Source organism: Sphaerodactylus townsendi, linkage group LG05 (genome assembly GCF_021028975.2).
Source record: "Sphaerodactylus townsendi isolate TG3544 linkage group LG05, MPM_Stown_v2.3, whole genome shotgun sequence".
In the NCBI taxonomy this organism is placed as follows: Eukaryota; Metazoa; Chordata; class Lepidosauria; order Squamata; family Sphaerodactylidae; genus Sphaerodactylus; species Sphaerodactylus townsendi.
In genome coordinates this window covers 78,093,215-78,115,348 of record NC_059429.1, presented here as the reverse complement: position 1 = coordinate 78,115,348, position 22,134 = coordinate 78,093,215, and the positions used below count along the sequence as shown (strand labels likewise).

General features: G+C 43.7%; 1 protein-coding gene across 1 annotated transcript in view; it reads right to left on the bottom strand.

Annotated features, from left to right (window-relative positions):
* Positions 1-394: 394 nt before the first annotated feature.
* Positions 395-22,134, bottom strand: part of SORT1 (sortilin 1) — a 54,014-nt gene continuing 32,274 nt past the window's right edge. The window contains exons 7-20 of the mRNA XM_048497266.1: positions 20,962-21,011; positions 18,913-19,043; positions 17,387-17,531; positions 16,839-16,994; positions 15,537-15,643; positions 14,728-14,830; positions 14,325-14,493; positions 13,480-13,670; positions 8,162-8,351; positions 5,763-5,879; positions 4,987-5,095; positions 4,270-4,418; positions 3,603-3,726; positions 395-3,352 (exon numbers count right to left, since the gene is read on the bottom strand). Coding sequence (XP_048353223.1) covers positions 3,338-3,352; positions 3,603-3,726; positions 4,270-4,418; positions 4,987-5,095; positions 5,763-5,879; positions 8,162-8,351; positions 13,480-13,670; positions 14,325-14,493; positions 14,728-14,830; positions 15,537-15,643; positions 16,839-16,994; positions 17,387-17,531; positions 18,913-19,043; positions 20,962-21,011 — 1,756 coding nt within the window. The 3' untranslated portion in view covers positions 395-3,337. The remainder of the gene's footprint in view (positions 3,353-3,602; positions 3,727-4,269; positions 4,419-4,986; positions 5,096-5,762; positions 5,880-8,161; positions 8,352-13,479; positions 13,671-14,324; positions 14,494-14,727; positions 14,831-15,536; positions 15,644-16,838; positions 16,995-17,386; positions 17,532-18,912; positions 19,044-20,961; positions 21,012-22,134) is intronic.

Below are 22,134 nucleotides of genomic sequence, written 5' to 3'. Positions count from 1 at the left end.
AGCTTTTATGTGTGGGTTTCAAAATTTTCTAGTCACAAACCAAACTGCACAATTATAACACACAGGTAGTGTCATAGAGTAACACAGAGTGTCCAACAGGAGTGTGGCTGGAAAACAAGCAGAACACAGGATAAGAATAAAGTGGTAGATTAATTTGTTCTTACCTGCTTCCACCTTCCCCTTCTATGCACAACCAATGCTAGCTTTCACAAGCAGTCATAGCTACAGCTCTCCCACTTGTGTTCAAGTATCACATGGCACAGCCAGCCAGAAAAGCATGGCTAGGAGATGTTCCAAGATATTTCTTGTTGCCAACTTTGCAAACTATAAATTACAATACATTTCCCTGTACAAGATTTCATGGTCAGACAATAAATACAGATCACAAGTCCAATAAAAGTCCATTTTGATTTTTATTTCTAGCTCAAATATTGCAAATATACAGAAAAATACCAGTACAAATTTATAATATAGCCAGGCTTATTTACAAACTCTGTACATGGCTCCTTTTACTTTATCCTTCCATGTCTTGCCTCAGACTATACATCTTAGGAAATTGTGTAGCGGAGTGTATCAACTAAGGCTATTTGTAATGTGGTAATCTAGAGCAATTATGCATGTGGTATGGAGGCTTGTGAAAAAAAAATCTGCAGGGCCATTCAGGCACATTATAGGGATGCTAATGCTTCAAAGCTCATGCATGGCAATATCCATGTAACTGTTTCCTGTTTGCGCAGCATCCTTACGATGCTAGGAAAGATACAACAACATATTCAACCTATGAGGGGAGGAGGGCTGCTGTTACATAAGGCAACAAGCAAGAGGCAGTCACTAGACTAGCCCCTAATTAGACAGATTATTGGAATCCTGTGGAGAAAAGTTGGAAAACCCTGCAACTTTAGCAGTATATTTGAATTGCTTGGGTGTTTCAATAGCAGTGAGCACCTAAGGAAAAAAGTCCCTAAGAAATTCTCCTTTATTTATTAGAAGTCATCAATGACAACCAAACAAAAATTATCATGCCTCAAAATGGTTAAGCTCATGTTTAGCACAACAGACATCATGAATAATAATGACACAAGCAACAATTTGCTAAAAGCAGAACTAACAGGCCTTACCTTCTGTTGAGGAATACAACTTACAAGGTATGATTTTTCACAAGGACTTGCTACACTTAGAACAACTGCTCTTGCTAGCAAATGCAGAGCAGAGCAAGGTTTCCACTAATTAAAACATGTATTACCAAAGCAGATAGCCTAGAAATTTCCTCTGTGTGGGTAAGTCAGACCATTGACATGATAGTTTTTTATATTTTAAATAAGTGTTCATTCTCCAGGGACAGAATGTTATTATTATTATTATTATTATTATTATTTATTCAACTTATAAACAGTTCTTCCCATCAGATGTACTCAGAACAGTGAACATCAGTAAATTATACAATCAAAACAATATACAACAACATGGATTCCCATGCTACGGCACCCTTCCATATACATACCAGTGAGGGCTGGGACAGAGGCAATAAGCCCATTAAACCAAAATGACCAAAGAAAGAGAGAAGAGGTCAGCTAAGTTGGAACACTGTTGCTGCCTTCAACCATAGGCCTGGTGAAACGACTCTGTCTTGCAGGCCCTATGAAACTGTGATAGATCCCACAGTGCCCTGGCTCATTGGACAGAGCGTTCCACCAGGTCGGGCCAGAGCTGAAAAGGCTCTGGATATGGTTGAGGCAAGACAAAAAGTTTTTGGGCCAGGGATCCTGAGAGGGTTGTTATTTGTTGAGTGCAACACTCTCTGAGGCATATATCAGGAGAGGCAGTCCTGCAGATTTGCCAGTCCCAGACCATTTAAAGCTTTAAAGATTAAAATCAACACATTCAAAACCAGACAAAGTCACACATATACCTGAGCCTCCCCCCACACCAATTTTATAAAAATAAACCACATGACTTAATGGGCCCTTGGAATTTGCTCCCCAACTCTCCATTGCCTGGTGGTCATGTAACAAGGGCTTCAAATGGTCAACATACTACTCAACACTGTTGTGAAGGTCTTTGAGTTTAGTCAATTCCTCACTCCTCCAAGGATTCCAAGTACCTATATAGTAATGGCAATCTGAAATGCTAACTGTGCCTCAGACCACATGAGTAGCATTGTTTTTCCACCATTTTCCTTTATCAAGCAGCTTTGAAACTTCTAGCACCTACAGGAACCTTAGCACACCAGTTTTTAAGCAGAATTCAAGGTAACTTTTAAATAAAATTGAAGACTAGTTTGTCCTGCTTTTCAGACAAAATTCCGAAGTGACTCACAGGGGAAAATCCAAACAAATGATTATTGCCTTCATAGCATTCTCAGTGACCTGAGTTTCACTGGAAAATAAACGTATGATTCTATGTGGACAATGAAGTCTAAGTGTACCAATGCATATGCAATGACATAGTGGAGCTGAGCTTGTTACCACTATTCTATTGCTTTCAAGAAAACAGGTGCATAGTGAAAAACAACACTGAATATCATAATGTTGTCACCCACAATGAAGCTTTCCTTCAGGAACCCGATCTAGAGAATACAATTTCTGTTACTTCAAAAGAAAACATTATAATTAAGTCTTACTTTGAAATATGTGTATCACTTAGTCCCACAATTTATAAAATTATTTTCCCCTAATATAGAATTATTTAAAATGTATCCTAGCACACATGCTGATTTCACAGTTTAGTTCCTTGGAATCAAAAGGCCCAGCCACAGAGTTGTCACTGAACTCAGAATAAACTCTGTTTTGCACAGCACAAGCACACCCAATTTGTTACACTACAGTTAAAAGCAGCCTCATTTTGGCATACAGCCCTTTGGGCTCTCTCAGTTCCTTCTCCCAGCATCTTATTGCCCTGCTTGCTAGGAGAAGTGCTAGACCTACCGCAGCAACTTCAAAGCATTATCATCAGAGTGATGGGATAGAACATATCCCATCTGAGGATACGGAGCCTCCTCCCGGCAGCGTATTCAATTGTACTTAGTGATGCTAATGTTCAGCGAAATCCCACTTTCACATTCCTGTTTAGTTTTTCCTTAGGAGCTGGAAAAATCCAATTAAGATAATGTTACATTTTTAAAGAAGTTTTTCCCTTTGCTTCTCAGAGCTGTAGTATCTTTCTCCCTCCCCCCAATCCAGTTCTGGCAGCCTTGGTGGTTGTTAACAGTTTGATGGAAGAGACAGAACTTCAGGATCTCTTAGACACAGGAAAGGCATCCAAACTGGGAGTAACATCAGAATGTAGACCTTTTTGCCCTTCTGAAGCAGCATCCAAATCCATGTGCGTCCCATGCTTGCTACTCCAGGAGGTCCTAATAAGAAGAGTTGAAAGCCTCTTTGTGAAAACAAGCACTTCTGAAATGGGATCCTTATCACATTGCTGTGGCAAGTGTAGCTCAGCAGTTAAGCAGTTCTTAGCCCCATCCTCCCACAGCAACAGATAGTTATTTTATTTTCAAATAATGAGTCAAATAATTTTCAAATAATGAGTCAGAATCACACAATTCACAATGCTAGAAAGTTGCACAGCACACACAACATGAATCTGCCACAATCACTTGCCTCATCAGAATCATCATGGTAACCAGTTTTGCTGGCATGGGTACCGGCATCTAGCGTATCAACACCTTCAAAGCCGTTAGCTTCTGCATGCTGCTGAAGGACAGAGTATCGGTGCACCAGAAACCTAGGAGGCGTGACAAACACAAGCAAAAGGAGCTCAATTTATGGCTACCTCTTTAGCAGTTCAGTGTATTTTAAGCAGGGGTAGAGGTGCTACAGTCACTTTCAGAAGGAGTTCACATGGGTTGTTGTTGATGCTGCCCTGCTGGGGAAATCATAGTTGCTTTATAGCAATGCCAAATGTTGAACAGGCACATTCAAAGGTGAAATACTGGTTACAGAGGTGGGAGCAATCACTGACTCTAGAATTAATGCATCTAATTTTGTTTTAAGTACCAAATGAGGAGTTACCCCAAGCAGAGTGAACCCTGAACTCCTAAGCATCATGCTAGTATGATCTGTTTGTTAGAATGCAGGTGTATGAAATGGGAGCAGAATGAGTGACATGAAGTGGAGAAAGGGCACATGGGGATGCTGAATCCTTTCCCTGTCCATGACTTTCCTTCCCTATCTATTCAGGTATGGAATGTGTGTTTTATCTAAACATACTGTCTCAGTTGGCATATCTCTGTGCACAGAAATGGCAAGCTGTGGTGTCAAACCTCACCTTCCTCCGCAAACATATTTCTTAATCACAACTATTCCTGCTACAGCAGTGCTAAGCATCAAACCAATGACAGCCAGGATGACTGGAGTAGAGCTGGAAGAGGCAGACTGTTCACCGTTTTTAGTTGAATTATCTCTCCTCCCCGCATCCTAACAAAACAAAATTATAGAGAGACAACTGTAACATATACAAATTCAGACAAGAAGACAAGAATAAAACAATTCTCCCAAAACTCCACAGAGCAAGCAAATGTGAACTGGAAGTCTATTTATGGGTAGCTAGAAAGTTCTGATCAAATTCAACAGTTGCCAAGGAAAAAATTGCTTCTTCATTGACAATGTAGTTAAGTTTATAGGACATACTGCTAAGAATGACAAAACCCCTGCAATTATGAAATATTTATACAGTGATCTGCCAAGCATGGGCTTCAAAGCTGTATATTTACCTCTTGCACTGAACACTAATAACATGAACATTTGGGAAGACAGATGCATCAGTTGGTTTTGTGAAAGGGTAAAGGTATCTTCAGATGGCTTCTCTAGTTTATGATGCTATCACAGCATCAACAGCAGTTTTAGAAAGCTCCTTTTGGGAGTTTAAAACTGACAACAAATTCTAAGAAAAAATGATGTTTTTCCTAGCTTCTTTTATGGAACCTCGGTTGCTGCCTCCTCCTGCCTGGTACGGTTCTTCAAGAAAATTCTGTGTTTTACCTACCAACTGGTTTGGATTCAAGTAGTCACTGGTGCACTTCTTTTTCAAGTCATTCTCCTGCCTGTCAGGGAGCTTCCCACCAACACATTTGTCTCCTGGAATCTTCCGATATCTGGAATTCAGAAAAAAAATTCATTAGGGAAGCTCCTTAGAAGTGGTGGCTTTGTAGACCGTGAAAGATTATCCAATCTCTCCTTTCAAACATGACCAAATGTCACTAGGTGATTGAAGACATGCTTTCTTAATTACAAAGCTGTATAACCTCCAAACAGTGCATTTCAACACATTTCAACAAGCCAACATTCTTCCAGGTCAGGTGCACTGAGAGGAACATTTATGCCAACTTCAATGTACTGCTGTCATTCCCCCAGGAAAAAAAGGGGAAACCATTTGGAGTCCTGCAATTCATCTAAGAATACTTCAGCAGAACTACTTCTGTAGATCATGGAATTTACAAACTGAAATCATCTTTGGTCCCAAAGAAATAACTATCCTGCCAATATTAAATGCCATTAAGATACACTCTGTGGCTGATCTCCAGACTTGCTATTCTGCCCTACCAAATGAGCTACATTGCTATAGTCACAGCTGCAAGATTCACCATTTTGTACTGCTCAAAATCTCCAGTATATTCAGAAAGGAGGAGGGGCATTTTCTGATGTGACACACTGTTCCACGACATTCCCCTACGCCTATTTCATCTACTATATTTTGGATGATGACTAAGGAAATCATCTTTTTCCTGTGTCAAAGGTAAAAAAAATTACAGCAAAAGTTACCCATTGGTCTTTAACCGCTCTCGTCTCCCATACAAACAAAATTCCAAGTCATGACCTTTCAGCTCTGGCTGCTCCACACAGTGAGTCTCATTTTCTGGGCGGAAGTAACCAAAATCACTGCAGTACAAGAGTAGGAAAATGTTTATGACTTTAAAAACTTTAATGTACAGCTGTAATTCTACTGCTACAACTAGTTCTCCATATTTCCAATGCACAGAATACATGATTGTGTTTGTTTATACAAGCAAACATCATGGACATCTGTTCAGGGGCGTACCACCCAGGGGGATATATGGGGGTCAAATGTTTTATTTATTTATTTGTTTATTTATTTATTTACTTAGTTAGTTCGATTTGTACACCACAAGGGCTCACATCAGCTCACAGCAAAAAACAGTACATAAAATCTGTTTAATAAACAAGTATGTCCCCGGGCTGCAGCCATTTAGTGTGGAGCAGAAAATCGCCCCACACACCCCTCCTCCTTCCCTCCGGGTCCATACACTGACTTCAAGACAAGTGACTTGTTTGGTCATGGTAGGGAAGGGTCCTTACGAGCCCATACGGGGGTGGAAAACTCAGATTTTGCACCGGGCTACATTTTCCCTAGATATGCCTCTGCATTTGTTGGCTAGTTAATTGTGACTTCATTAACTAACTCCTTTCCCCAATGCCTTCCTGATTTTGTAAAAATTATACTGCTCTCCCACCATTTATTTCTTTACAGGATGCGCAATTTTTAGCTGTCTACACAGAAGAACTCCTGATGACTTTTAAAGACAAAAATTGCCATATGGTAACCTTAGAGATAATACAGAGTTTGAAATACTGCTTTATAACAATGCAACCAAAGGAAGCATCTTAGATTTCTACAGTCTGACACTGAAAAGTAAAAGAAAATATCAGCTTAGACATTTATTAAAAGGTGGAATAAAATGTTGACAATACCAATGGAAACATGAAAAAGCATATGAATTTATGTCAGTTTAAAATGTACTATCTTTTGAACTAAAGGACAAATAGTAAAAACGATGTTCGACTGGTGTAAAATGCCTAATAAGATGGCATATATTTACTCAGAATCTAATAGTACGTGTTTATGTTCATCCAATCAACTGGATCTCATGCATATATTGTGGACCTGTTCTTTTATCCAACTGTTTTGGAAGCAGATTCTGAATATTATTTCTGATATTATTTATGATGGAAGCTTTGGTGATATGATAGAAACTATAGGTTGCTGCTGGAACCTATACTTATATTGATCAGTTGTGTGAAAGAATGTGTCAGCCACAGAAAGAGAAGTAATAGTTCAGTGACAGCAACATGACAATGAATTGCCTCCTAACAGAAATCACAAGAAACATCTCCCATAAATGAGTGGATTTTCAGGATGTGGAAAAATTAATCTCTGAATTGATGTACCAATTTAGAAATCTTGAAGATATCAACATACAATGGAATAAGTCTATCAAGGAATAGTGAACTTTGGAATGGTGTGGGATAAGGTTAAAGATGGGATTAGACCTTATTTTTCACATTTTATGATAACCATGAAACATTCACACTTGCAAAACCTCAGTAAAAATAATAACGTGCTGCACATGAACAAGGTTGCATATGGGAAATGGCTCTGGGCTGCAAAATCTAGCAGGTTGGACCCACCAGAGTATTTCCACAGATGAATTTCCACCCATAGAGTGTTATCACGGCTCACATTCCTTCTGAAAAACAGAATTTCAGAAGGGAGGTGGGAAAGACATGTTCCATGCGCAGAAATCCTCTATCTGTGAAAATGATCTAGTCATAGAATTGAATTCTAGTGGATCAAAGACAGCAGTTTTATGCAGAAACTCATAATTTCTTCAAAATCAGACTACAAAAAAAACCATGAACACTGTACAAGTAGTCTTTGTAAAAGGCACAGTACCAGAAGAGATCTAAGGCAAAGCTTCCAATGGTATAGGTGTTGGATATCTATACTGCTTAACTTATCATTCCTTTGGAACTCAGTCACGGACTTGCCTTAATGCTCTCATTGCTGCCCCTGATGTCTGCAACTGCCCAGGAACTTCACACATCAAAATAAGATTAAATAATGTATTCTAGCAGAGTGTATACAAAGCCCCAAAGTGAGCACATGGGCATGCACTACAGCACCTGTTGACGAAAGATTTGCATGCTCTTTTACTTACACAATAGACCAATGTCAACTTGCATATCTGCTCTGCCTAAAATATCTGCTAGTCATGGAATCTGGATTGCCAAGTTTCAGAGAGTCACATGTTGGACGGCAAATTCATTATCCCTTCAGTCTGACAATATTTCAGAGAAGGAAAAGGAACAGCTACTCCACAAACCAATTCAGAACAGCTACGGGAGGAACTCCCCAAACATACCAGAGGAAATCATCTAGTGTGCAAGGGCAGGCAGATGGTGCCATAGATACCATATAGTCACGTCCATTCTGACAGATTGAAGACTTGCGCAGGCGTCTGAATTCTTCCTTGTACCCTAATACACAGCCATCTGAAGGGTTATTGGGACTGTTCGAGTGAGCCAACCATGTTGTATAGTCCTTCTCCTCACCTAAAGGAAGGAAGGAATGATGGTCAGATTCCTGACATAAGCACATGTGTGATGTGAGTTTTGACTCACACTTATGCTGGAATAAACTTCATTAGTCTTAAAGGTCCATCTTGATTTCTCTTCCGCTTTGCTAAAAGAAACTAACGTGGCTACCCGTTTGAATTATAACCAAAAGCCACAAGAGAAATCAGTGTTGAAGTTGGTGCCAAAGTATCCCACGCAGAATTTGGCAGCAGATCTCTGGCCTTCCTGAAATATTTAGCACTGGAATCTGCAGCAAAATTATGGAGGTGGAATGCATGCTGGAATTGAAGGCTGATTTCAGCAAAGCTTTTCCAATGCACTTGATCTTCATTTGGCACAGACATTAGGCATCAGCATAGGGTGATTTCTGCGACTACTGCCGATGTCCAACAGAGCTTGGAATCTCCAACAATACTGAAGAAGGTGACCCCAAGACCTCACAGGAAGTACATGGAAGAATTTCATCATTTCCTGCCTCTCTGCAATTGGTCGAGATCACACCCACACAAGATGCCCCACTCCTACAGTAGAAGCTCATTCAATTAAACCAAACCCATACACATGGATTTCAATAACAGCATTGGTGTCTGTTGCATAACCTTGTCACTACGATAACATCTGTTATTACAGATGGGCTAATGAAGGATCTCTAACAATTATGACCATCACTCTGCAAGCCCTCCCCCAACCTAAAGAAGCCTTCCTCCAACTCACAAATCCCAGAATTATTTAAGTTGAAGGAAACCTCCAAACTTTCCTGAGCAGAATGGCAGAGTACATGCCAGCATTCTAGACTGCAGATGAGTGTCATCACCAATTGATTATCCATTATTTCACAAAAAATTAAAACTACACATTTTGTTCCCTCCATAAAATGTAAGCAGCTTGCTTATGTGGCTTCAGATTGCCTTGGAGCTGTGTAGGGAAGAGAGGAGAATTTCATCCAGTTTCACTATTGTCTAGGGTGAAAGTCCCTCTCATTCCCATACTTAACTCCTTCTCACAAACCCAGTGAGTCTGCCCCAGCAGTGCCAGATAGCCTTCTGCAGTCTCTGCTACTGGCTGGCCCCACTGGGCAGCAGAAGCCTCATGCAGACTGTCCTTGGCTGCTAAAGTATGAGCAGGAGACACTAGCAGGGGGCAGCTGGGCAGTGACAGTAAACTGGAAAAAGGAAGGGTGACCTTTGGAGAATCTGTGGAGCAGCTGGGAGGTCCATCAGTTCAGAAACAGCCTGATGAAATACGTTATGGGCCCTAGCCCTGACAAGGAGGGGCTTTTAAAGACCAGGCTGGAGAGGATGAAGGGACAACAGTTCATTGGCTGGAAGGCCAGTTACTACAGGGGCTTGGGATGTGTTGGTAGAAGCCTGGGAAAATCCCAACCCAGATATTCTGTTATAAGGCCTGCCTGGAGACAGCCAAGGAGGAAAGTGGTCAACTTTTTAATCTGAAAGTGGTCAACTTTTAACAGGCCAGGGAAAGAGGGAACGAGGGTAAAGAACCCCTCCCCCCCTCCTTTCCATCGCTGAGGCACTGCTCAGAGGCTTGCTGGAAAAGGAGAAACTGCAAGGGGAGCAGCTTCCAGACTCTGGTGCCCAACTGGAGGAGACTGACAATTATTCAAAGTCAGGCCCGTTCCGCACGGGCACTGAGTGGGGATGCATCGGCATAAATTATGCCGATGCATCCCCCCCCCCCCCCGGGACCATTCGCACAGACAGTCCCAGTAGGGGCGAAGGGAAGAAGCAGCCTTTGCACAGGCTGCGCCTTCCCCAACCAACTTACCTGCTCCTGCTGGCTCCTGTCGTGCTGTGGAGGCCAGGGGACATGCCCCCCTGGTCAGAGCGATGGTTCTGGAGACGAAGGCCAGGGGGGCATGTCCCCTGGCCTCCACAGTGCAACGGGAGCCAGCAGGAGAAGGTAAGCCGGTCAAGAAAGGCGGGAGGGAAACGCCGCCTTCCAGCTGCTGCCGTTTGAACAGCAGCGACTGGAGGGTGCCCCTTTTGAAAAACCTCACTTGTGGAGTGAGGTTCAAAAGGGGCGTTTCCATGCTGCCTGGGCGTTGCGAGCACGGCGCTGCTGCAAACGCCTCCCCAGGAACGGCGTTTTTGCCCTCCCTGGGACGCTCTATTCTACCGGTGCAGAAAGGGCCTCAGACTCCTTGTTCCGTTATGAACATTTTAAGGGGGAAAGACATATCCTTTAAAAACATACTTTTCATTTAAAATGCTAATAGGGGAATTGGTGTTTCCTTAGCTTGAGCCCTGAGCATCTTGCTTGAAGCACATAAAACTGTGCAGAGAGCAAGATGCAGTAACTGTTATGGAGATGTGGCATCAGACAGTCACTGACTGTGCTGCACTTCCATTCTACTGCTGCTGGAATAATGGAGATAGCAACTTCTTCCACAGTTGTAAATAAAGAACTCAAATAACTATTTATTTATTTATTATTTATTTATTTATTTATTTTATTAGATTTTTATACCGCCCCATCCCCGGAGGGCTCTGGGCGGTGCACAGTATTTAAAAACAATATACTTAATAACATTTAAAAGCAGCAATAAGATATCCCAAAACATTTACCAATATATCTAAATTTAAATATAAATTAAAGTGCAAGATGTAGGATGGCGTCCAGCGTTCCAAAAATATAAAATCCCTCCCTCCCCTAATGCAGAAGGGAGGCATGGCGAAGTCTCAGTGATGGAGTTGCCAGGCCCGGATGTTGGGCGGCCAGAGACGGGGCACTGTTAGCCGCTGGATCCTCCTCGGCGTCTGCCGAACAGCTCCGCCTTGCAGGCCCCAAGGGATCCCCCCTAAGGTCTCAAAGAGGCCCGGACAGCTGGAGGGAGAGCTGCTCCACCAGGCCGGGGCCAGGGCTGTAAAAGTCCTGGCCCGCTGGGAGGCCAGCCGCATCACCGAGGGGCCAGGGACCACTCAATAAATTGGCCTCCACGATCGGAGAGGCCGCCTAGGGACATATGTGGGGTGATGCGGTCTCGGAAGATACGATGGCCCCAGGCCGTGGAATGGTCTTAAAGGTCAACACCAGCACCTTTGAAGATGATCCGAATCCCCACTTGAAGCCACCGCAGCTGCCGCCGCATAACAGGCTGGATGTGTTCCCGAAAGGTACTGCCTGTGGGCAGACGTGCGGTTGCATGGTGAACCAGTTTTAATCACGTGGATCAAACGCAGCGGGAAGCTGCCCGCCAGAGCGAAGTTACAATAGTCAAGTCTGGAGATGACCGCTGCATGGATCACTGAGGCTAAGTCCGCTTCTGGAGAGGAAGGGAGCCAGTCACCGGGCCTGACGGAGGTGGAAAAAGGCAGTCTGGGTTGTAAGGGCCACCTGGGTCTCCATTGTGAGAGACAAATCCAGGTGGACCCCCAGGCTGCGGATTTGAAGTCGGTGTCAATGTGACCCCCTCCCACACCGGGCGGCCGGAAAGTCCCTCCCCCCCTCATCGCCAAGCCAGGAGGATCTCCGTCGCCGGTGGGTTCAGTTTCAACTCACTCTGCCGCTAACCAACCAGCGACCACTTCCAAACAGTGCTGTAGAGTCAGGGGCGGCGTGCTGCTCCCCTCTCCATCAACAGAATGAGCTGTGCGTCATCAGCGCATCGATGGCAAATCAGCCCCAAACTCCTCGCACTCAGCTGAGCAAGAGGTCGCATGTAGATGCTAAATAACAGCTGGGACAATAGTGCCCCCTGGGGTACACCGCGATTGGAGCTGGCACTTCCGGGAGGTCTGGTCCCTCGCGACTCCTCACTTCTGCTGGTTCCGGCCCCGGCGAAACGGTGTTATCCACGGAAGGACAGCGCCCCGCACTCCGGAGGCGGCTATGCGGTGGGCCAAAAGGTCGCGGGTCGACCACATCAAACGCCGCGGTGAGATCTAACAACACCAGCAGCTTGATCCGCCTTGGTCAAGCTGGATATCGGAGGTGTGTCCGTGACGGCGCATTTGAACAGTCTCCGCCCCATGCCCAGCACGGAAGCCGGACTGGAAGGGGTCGAAAGCCGGCTGTGTCATCCAGAAAACCTTTGAAGCTACTCCAGCACCACTCTCTCAATTACCTTCCCCAGAAACGAAAGATTCGGAGACGGGGCGGTAATTGGCCAGGACTTCCTGGATCTAACGATGGTCTTTTTTAAGAGTGGGTGGACCACTGCCTCCTTCCAACCCATCCGGGAAGGTTCCTTGCTCAAGAGAACCATTGATGATACTCAACAGATTGTCGTGAATTCGCCTCGGCAGGTTTTCACAAGCCAGGACGGGCATGGATCCAGAGGACAGGTAGTAGGTCTAACAGCAGCTAAGGCTGTGTCGACAGCGGCTTCAGAGAGCAGGGAAAACTGGGTCAAACAAGGACCCGAAGACGGCAAGGGAGTCGCCAGTTCGCTAATTGTAGATAATGTGGATGGAAGGTCGTATGAGCGACGCGATCTTATCCGCAAAAAAGCTCATAAATGCCTCATTGTGCCTAATATCCAATTGGGGTTTTAAAGATCTCTCCGGATAGGGAGGTCAGTGATCGAATTATACGGAATAATTGTGCTGGGCGAGAGCTAGCGGACGCGAGGGAGGAGGAGAAGAAAGTCCTCTTCGCCTCCTTCGTCGCCATCTCATAGGCTTTCATAAGCGTCCTATAGGATGTTCGCGCAGCTTCGTCACGAGATTTCGCTCTAGACGTCTAAGCCCCCGCTTCATACGGCGCAGCTCCTCTGTATACCATGGAGCGTGCCGAGAGCGGGGGCGTAGAGGACGCCGGGGAGCAACAACATCGATGGCATCGGAGAGTCGAGAGTTCCAATCCTCCACCTGCTCATCGAGTGTGCCGGCGGGTTCAGGGTCCTGCAGAGCATTCAGGAAGCCAAGTGGATCCACGAGTCTCCGCTAAGCTGTAGATCACTAAGCTGTAGATCACTAACACAGGCAGATTCTCTAACAAACCAGCAGCCTGCACAAGATATTCCAACTATCACAGTATTCTTACATCTCAGCATTTCCTGGATTAAACCTAAAAGTTTACACCAGGAGCACAAAGTCAATTAGAGACTGCCAATCCATTTAATGGAAAGAAAAAGGTTACTCACATTCCCTGCTGAGGAGCTCGCTGAAGTCAATGGTATAAGAGATCCATCTACGGGACAGGATGCTCTCCCGAAATCCCCAGATACTAACATTCATCGATTTTGCTCCTGGCTCTGAAGCCAGGCCAGTAAAAGATATAGGTTCTTTAGAGAAAACATATTCATACCAGCACTGTCCTTCATCTGTAGAGAATCTAAAAACAGACAATGATTAAGACTGCAGTTTGGCATTATCAGTTTGGTGTTTCATTTAAAGTATTGTGAAGCCTGATAAAGTCTTTAATATAATAAACTGCAATTTCAAGGCTAGTCAAGAACCTATTAGAGTGGAATATGTGCTGTACTGATTCCTCAGTTGCTACCACGTGGTGCCCTCAAAAAGAAGCAGGTGTTTTTCTCCAGAGCACTCACACAAATCATTGATCGGTTTTCTGGGTTTCCCCAGCTTTGCTTCAATCTTTCCCAAACATGGTTTGATATAAACTTGTTGGAGACAACACAGTCCAAGAACATTTGCATGCTTTGTGAATGGGAAGATGCACATTTTTAATTCCCCCACATCAGTGCCATTTGCCTTGCCTAACCTGTCACAGGTTGCCGTATCCCCACCCTCCATTTTTTCTTACCTCATTTCCTTACCATTGATATTTCCCCACCCACACAACTGGGGAGAGGGGCTTTTAAGGGCCCAAACAAACAACAGCATTACATTCTTTTTCCTAACACTATTCTATAGGGACACTGTTCCTGAAACTGTCGTAGTGATGTGGCTGTATGGTCAGAAAGGGAACAATGTATGTCTCATGCCCTCCACCTCATCAGGATTAGCAAAATGAGCTCTTGCATACTTAATCACATTGATAGGTTGCACGGTGTGCTCAATGGCCACAATGAGGCCCCCAGAATCCAAGATGGCATAGTGATGCGGTCCTTCAAGCATCCGTGCCCAGGTGTAGCCACCATCATCCGAAATGTAAACATCTGGGGTCATTACTGAAATGGCATCCCCCACACTTCCTGCAAAGAGCATTCAACAACATGAATGAGCGAGAATACAATATTGTTCTTCTCATTAAGGTCTAAGGATGTATGCTCCTTCAAGAGTTCTGCCCTCCCTCACGAAACAAAATAGCCACCGCCCTTTGTTAGACTTGTGGACTATGCAATCCGGGGAAAGCCCATATGGCAGGCCTTTGCATTTGGCCATTATTTCACACTGTGTTGTGTGCACACATAACATTAATTCTTTACCATGAGCTATGACAATTCCAACAGCATTGGTTTCAGATAAAGGTGTCATTGGCACATTCAGCTTCTGGGAAATGCTGTAGGCTGCATGGATGTGAAGACTGCACTGTAAACATAAGAAAACTCAAGTAAGAAAAACAGACAACATGTAGCAGTACAGAAGAAGACTAGGCTTTACTAAAGCAAAGCTAACAATACTCAAATCTCAAACCCATTTAAAACACTATGGAAAGTCAAAGCAGACAATCCAAACTTCAACATTTCACTCGTCAAAGCACCGTCCAGAACAAACATTTACACAGCCCAAGACAGCTTCTTTTACATAACCCTCCCATTTTTACTTTTTAAAGAAATTTCAAAAAAATTGTGAACAATTTTAAACTTAGGCTAGGTTTGGCCAATCTCACTACAAAAGTCTTGCTCAGTATTTTGCCATTGTTGCAAGATATCCCTAAAAGAGATATCCATCATTATGGCTTAGATCCACTTGAAAGAGTTTTCTGTGAATGGAACATGACATTTGCACATCTTTCATTATTGCTGCAGTCCCCAAGGGAACTCCCAGTAAAAGAAAGAGGAGAGACTGGTTGTGGTGGGTTTTCCAGTCTGTGTGGCCGCGGTCTGGTAGATCTTGTTCCTAACATTTCACCTGCATCTGTGGCTGGCATCTTCAGAGGTGTATCACAGAGAAAAGTCTGTTTCACACTGTTTCTAGTGACTTCTGTGCATGTGGCCTAGAACTGTAATTTTTGCCTGACATCACTTCCTGCAACTCCGTATCTGTTACCATATACACATGTAACCACACAAACCTTGTCCTTATTTTTGGCTGTTGAGTCACATTTAGCATTTTCAGGTTTACTCAAGGGTGACCATTCTCCACCTTGATCAAAGGTGATCACTGACTGAATGGAATTATCTGATGGAGAAGAAAAGATGAAAGTAAACATGTGTATTTGTGCTGTATGTTCTGAAAGTTGTACCCCTCAAGTTTAATTTGGCATCACCCCCTTTCCCCAGCCAGGTTAAGCAGCAGGTAATATTCCAAATGCTCAAAAAATAAAAAATACATTTTCATTACCACACAGCAAAGCTACCGTGTCAAATAAAAAGCAGAAAGATCTTCTCTCTGAAACTGACATCAGTGAACAGTACTCTATTGAGCAATTTAAGACCAAGAGATTTTTATAGCCAGGAGTAGCTACAGAACACAGCTTAAAGAGGTAAAAGCTGAAACCAGCATCTGAAAACTTGTTCCCAAGGAACAATTAGGAAGGTTTACCCTCAAATATGGAGCATCAAACCTACTCTCTTGCAAGGAAAGTTGGCTTTCCTTCTGTAGTTTGAGAGAGATGAAGTGCAACTTTGTAAAGATCTTATACAAGGATGAACAACCCAAAGAATTAACTGGGCTATCTAGGGCCCTGACTGGAACTTAATAGTCTGTCCCAGAATAACATCTTCCCCAGGTCCACAAAATAGCTTTTCCCCCCTTTGGGAGGGAGTGTTTTGAAAATGCTGCCTCTCATCTATTCTCTAAACTAGAGAGTAGCACTCTAATGCCCACCCCCACTCTGAAAATTGAGTAAAGCTCTTGATGTGCCATTTTACTGTACTGAGAGTCTCCTTGCAGTTGTACTTCCACATCACTTGGTGTACATCTACTGATCCTCCTAACTTTGTCAAGTAATCTAACACAAGTTGCTCTTGGGCTGAAAGCAAGTAGCACTAAAGAAAAGAATGTGAACAATTTGTTATATACGAATCCTCCTTTACTCCTACGGATCATTCCTATGCAGTGCCATGACAGCAGGATTGGGTCCAGCACTGCAAGAACAGCAAGCACATCCCAGACTTGACATGAAAACAAAAGGACTACTTCCCTTGGTTCAAATCACCATGAGACAATGTAGTGTCAAAACAGCCTACTTTCCAGCAGAGGCATTAAGAAAGTCCACTGTACAGGTTTGACTCCCATCCCCAAACATGTTTCAGTTTCATTCTGCTAATGAAGTCACCTTTTACTAACTTCCTAGCTGAGCTCCTCTCTTATACCAACTAGTCAGGTCAGCACACACTCTGACTGTGAAACAAAACTGAGAGTGAGCACTGACCCTCTGATAGCACACTAGTGATAAAGGTGCCCCGCAAGGAGGTCACATTGGTAAAATCCGTCTCTCCTCCTGTTGTGGCGTAGAAGTGTCTTTCTAGGGACTTGGAATATATGATGCCTTGATCGTCAGATGTATAAATTGTGCCATGTCCAGTATCTGCAAGAAAAAAGACAATTCAGAATAGGGCTGCTATTTTAGTTCTCACCCATTAAAATGGAAATTACCAGGCCGAAAAATCTGGCTGCAGGTGACCTGCATCTAATCCTGAAAGTAACAGCCATTAAAATAAGCTACCTGAAGTACAAAATTAGAGCGTTCTGGGCACAAGTAGTGCGGAAAGGGGGGGGGGGGGAAGGATGCTGTTTATGTATAATACAAGTGGCACTAGAGACAATTTGCCTATCAGTGAAGTTTCACTTTACAAATTTAATATGGTTTAATATGCAACTTTAACCATGGTGGTCAAAATATTTGAATCTATACAGATTAGATCAAGACTGACACCTGTTTAAGCAGACCACAACCAGCCCAACCCATCTTGCTCTCACCTCCAGGTTCATCTACATGCATGAATACCATGTCATCATTAGCTGCCAAGATAGAGTAAAACTGTTCTTGACCAACTGAAGGAAGCTGGGCCATGTTCCAGGTTTCACCTTCATCCAGTGACACATGGATTCGCCTTGTATTACCCTAGAGAAGACAATAACATTCACGTACTCTGCCTACTCTGGTGCCATAGATGGTTTTGTAGGATTTTATACAGCAGGAGAAACAGTCAGAACCACATCAAGAAATACTACCACCAAAAAGGTGTTGAGGCTATGCAGAATTAACAAATATTTCTCAAGAATTCTTGTCAGAACTCAGACTTTGGGATGGATGTGGTGCAGAAATGCTTCCTTTATCATTAAGGTCTGAAAAACATTTTCTCTAACAACTTAAGCAAAAACATTAATTTTAGGATGTTGAGGGTTTTCCGGGCTGTATGGCCATGTTCCAGTAGTATTTTCTCCTGCATCTGTGGCTGGCATCTTCAGAAGACCACAGATGCAGGTGAAATGTCAGGAGAAAATACTACTGGAATATGGCCACACAGCCCGGAAAACCCTAGTGATTCCGGCAATGAAAGCCTTCAACAATACAACATTAATTTTGTTTATGACAAACTATAACTATTTACTAGAGCTTGTGGCTGATACGTCAATATTTTCTTAAGAACACTGATCACTGACAAGATACAACATTTGGTCTTCCACAGCAAAGATGAATTGAACTTCTTCATAGATGTGCTTATCTATCTTTCAGTAGCCTGTACTTCAAGGAAATTAATATGGGTCAGTATGACCCACCCAATGGGATTTCTGCTTTACATTCATTACAGAAAAAAAATACAATAATGTAAGAATGTTGGCAGAGGCGTATCGGGGGGAAATGGTGCCCAGAGGCAACCCCTTCTCCCGCCCCCCGGCCTCCATGCAGGCTGACTGTCAGAACCTCCTTGAACCAAACAATTGAAACAGTTGTGCTGAACAGTGATTTCTTCATTGCAGGTCAGATAAGTTCCGCACATGGTCCAAGACGTCTCTGGCTTGGCTCAGCTGAAATGTCTCAATCATAAAGCACCGAGACAGCCCTTCCCCCTCCCACCATACAGTTTATCAGCGGTACTACTAAGAGCCAGAGCATTTGGCCTTCACAGAGAGCAACAGGGAAATATTTTCACACAGCAGAATCACACCAGACAGAGATCCCATCCCCCAATAGTCAGGTCATCCCAGCACTGACAGGGCCTGGGGAGGACATTAGCCGGCCTGCATGGAGGCCGGGGGCAGGGCTTGAGGGAACACCTGCCACAAAGCCCTGCCCCAGCCTTTGTTCAGGCCGAGCCCCGCCCCGCAGCCTCTGTGCAAGCTGGCAGGGCCTGGGGAGGGCATTAGCCAGCCTGCACAAAGGCCACGGGGGCAGGGGGCGGGGGTGGGCACCCGGGGACATGGGTGACCCCATATCCCTATAGGCCATATGCCTCTGCATGCTGGGCCTCCAGAAACCAGAAAAAGAGTAGTTTTCCTACCTTTCCTGTCATCACAGAAGCAAAGAGGAAGCGTCCACCCAGGCCAAAGGAGTAGATCTTTGTTCTTATAGTCTTAAATAACTTCCCAAAGTCTTTTGTCCTCTTCAGTTCCAGAGACCCACTATCAGCTCCTTGAGAATGAAAAGCATGTATTAATATTATTCAGATTAGGCTGAAAGAACGAACTCTAACAACATTGGGAAGTATACTGAATTTGAAGGAGAACTACTGTAGACTTGCTTGTGCTGCTAAATGGCCTGCACTTGGCTCACTTTGAAACACCTTCTGCCTCCACTGTGAAACTTCCAGCCATAAGGATTTGTGGCCTGCCGACACCCTTTCAGTCAATGCTCAGCAGCAGAAGTTGTTTACTACCAGTACACCTACCACTGCCAGCTGATTTAAATTCTTCATCTAACTGATTTCCGTTTTGAATTCAGTCTTTCCAAAAATCCCACCCTTGTGCCATCAGCTGGCAACCACCATTCAGGTCTGCTATTTGGACTGTAGCCTCAATTATGAAATATTACAACCAAAGAAAACTTTGTTTTGGTTCTGCAATCCAAATCCATCCGTCTTTTTATCCTGCCCCCCCCCCCCAAATCTACTGTGTTTCAACACTTAATTTGTTTGGCATCACATGTCTTTCTGTTCACTCTGGCAGGAGAATGCCATTTGCCAGTCACAGAAAGCACCTTGAAATGTCTGGATGTGTTAGATCTCTCCATTTCTACTATATAAGAAGCAGCAGTAGCTGCAACACCAGCACAAACAGACCTGTGCATTGTTCTTCTCCCTTGTGACCTATCCGAAATTTATCCTTGGAAAAATCTAAATGCATAGGGCTTCCCATTGTTCTTGCCCTTCAGCCTAACAATACAGGTGATACCGTAGATCATGATGGAGGCATACAGGACATATCTACATGCCTCCAACTGCTACCACAACCATATCAAATGTCAATTGTCTATAGCAAAGCCTTATGCTATAGTCACATCAGCTCCAACCTCTCAGAGAGACATACTCATTTGAAGGACTTACAGCAAGCATTTTGGCTACTACAATACCATGCTGATGCGGTAAGAAAGATAATTGGAGAGGACAGAAAGATACTCAGGCACAGCTTGCCATGAGACAAGCCCCCACCCCCACCCCCAAATGACAACAGAACACCTTTGATGGTCATATAAAACTCACAACTCAAGCCAGTCTAACAGATTATTAACAACCTAAAATCAATGCTGGATTGTGACACTTCTCTCACTAAGGGACGTGTGTGTGTGTGTGTGTGTGTGTGTGTGTGTGTGTGTGTGTGTGTGAACCCTTTCTTGCTTGCAGACAGCCTACTATGCTAAAACCAATTCTCACCCGTAATTATAAACTTAACAATCGTATGGAAACCAGTACCCAGGCCTGCAAAAACTAAGGTGCCAACTTTGCTCTCATATAGATCCTAGCAACACCACCACTGGGCCCATACTATCTCAGCTTCATGCTCCTGCTCATCTTCTAATGTGATTTATGCCATCACATGCTAACAATGCCTTCAAGCAGGCCCTGCAGCAAAGATTAAATGAACAAAAGTCTGACATAAAAAACCACCACATTCAAAAACCAGCAAAGGAACGTTTTAACCTTCCAGGACATTCAGATGCTGATGTAAGAGAAGCAGTTCTATAGTTGTGACTCACAAAGGCTCATACCCTGATCAGAAATTTTGATAGTCTTCAAGGTGGTACTGGATCTTGCTCTACTAATAGAGGTGATGAGATTGCTACTACTATAATATTTAAATGGATGGAGGAAATTCCCATATACTACGAGAAAGGGCATTTTGAAACAGTAGGAATGCCATTTTACCATCAATACAACTTCACCATTATGCATCGCCAATAGCATTTATGTTCAAAAGAGTTTATACTTGTGGTACTATTAAGGTTTTCGTTGGATAAATGCTCAAGGAAAGACTGTATGAAAACTATTGTACTAATACCTGTAAGCAGCTTCCAAGAGACAGAACAATTATTCATTTTCACTGAAAATACTTACTACAGGAGCCATTCAGGTAGGTGGTAAAGAATATAGTATTGCCAGAGCCCCTAAAAACAGTCAAAAGAAAAACAATTGAATAATTGGCAACTGAACACTTGTGGAGTTCAGCCCAAGGCCAACAGTTTGAAACAAATTATAGCACATGACCCAACAGCAGTTTTCTTCCAATTGTTGGACTTCCCTAATAGCAAGGAAAGCTCTGGTGAGCAATTCCCAAAGGGAGCAGTGATGTCAAGACTATTGTAGCAAAACCAAAAAGAAGTCTTACAGCTCCTTAAAGACTGATGGATGTATTTATTTAAATTTATTTATAATATCGGTACCCCATCTGATACTAATATCTCTAGGTGGAAAACAATGGAAAACAAGGGTGGAAAACAATAACAGCCACAATAAAAAACATCATAAATAAAATATAACAATTAAAACAACCATGAAATAGCACCCCTACGCCAGATCAGCAGTTATAGAGGGGATTTCCAGGAAGGCTAACCAAGTGTCTGGGCAAAGAAGGTCTTCACCATATCCATAAAGCCTAGGCAAACGGCAAATCTCCCAGGGGAGACAATTCCAGAGAGCCAATCATGGAGAAAGCCCTCCTGCATGCCTCCCACCTCTCACACCTCAGAAGAACCAGAACCAGGAGCACCTCCCCCTATGACCTCAGTGCCATGGAAGGTACATACTGGAGCAGGCGCTCCTTCAGGTAGGCAGGGCCCAAGCCATTTAGGGCTTTCTATATCAATGTCAACACGTTGAATTGGGCCCGGCAGCGAATCAGGAGCCACTGCAGTTCTTTAAGGACCACCATATGTATCCTGCTAGATGTACCAGCTTATGGCTGTCGCATGCTTCTGTACCATCTTCAAGGGCAGCCGCATGTAGAGTGTACTACAGTAGTTCAATCGAGAGGTTACACACTGTCGCCAGATCCCACACAAGAGACCACAGGCACCACCTTAACCCATCCATCAAGCCAATTAAAAAAATAATTTTAAAAAGTGGCCCAACCTGCCCGCTCTGGTCCCCCAAATGGGCACCCCAATGGGTGATGCCCTTGAGCTGCCACTGGCCCCAGAGCCAGAGTGCCTCTTTTAGGCATGGCAAGCTGAACTGCAACAGATATAATCCTCAGGGGTGAACAGAGCTGCAGCCTTCCTCCCCCCTCCT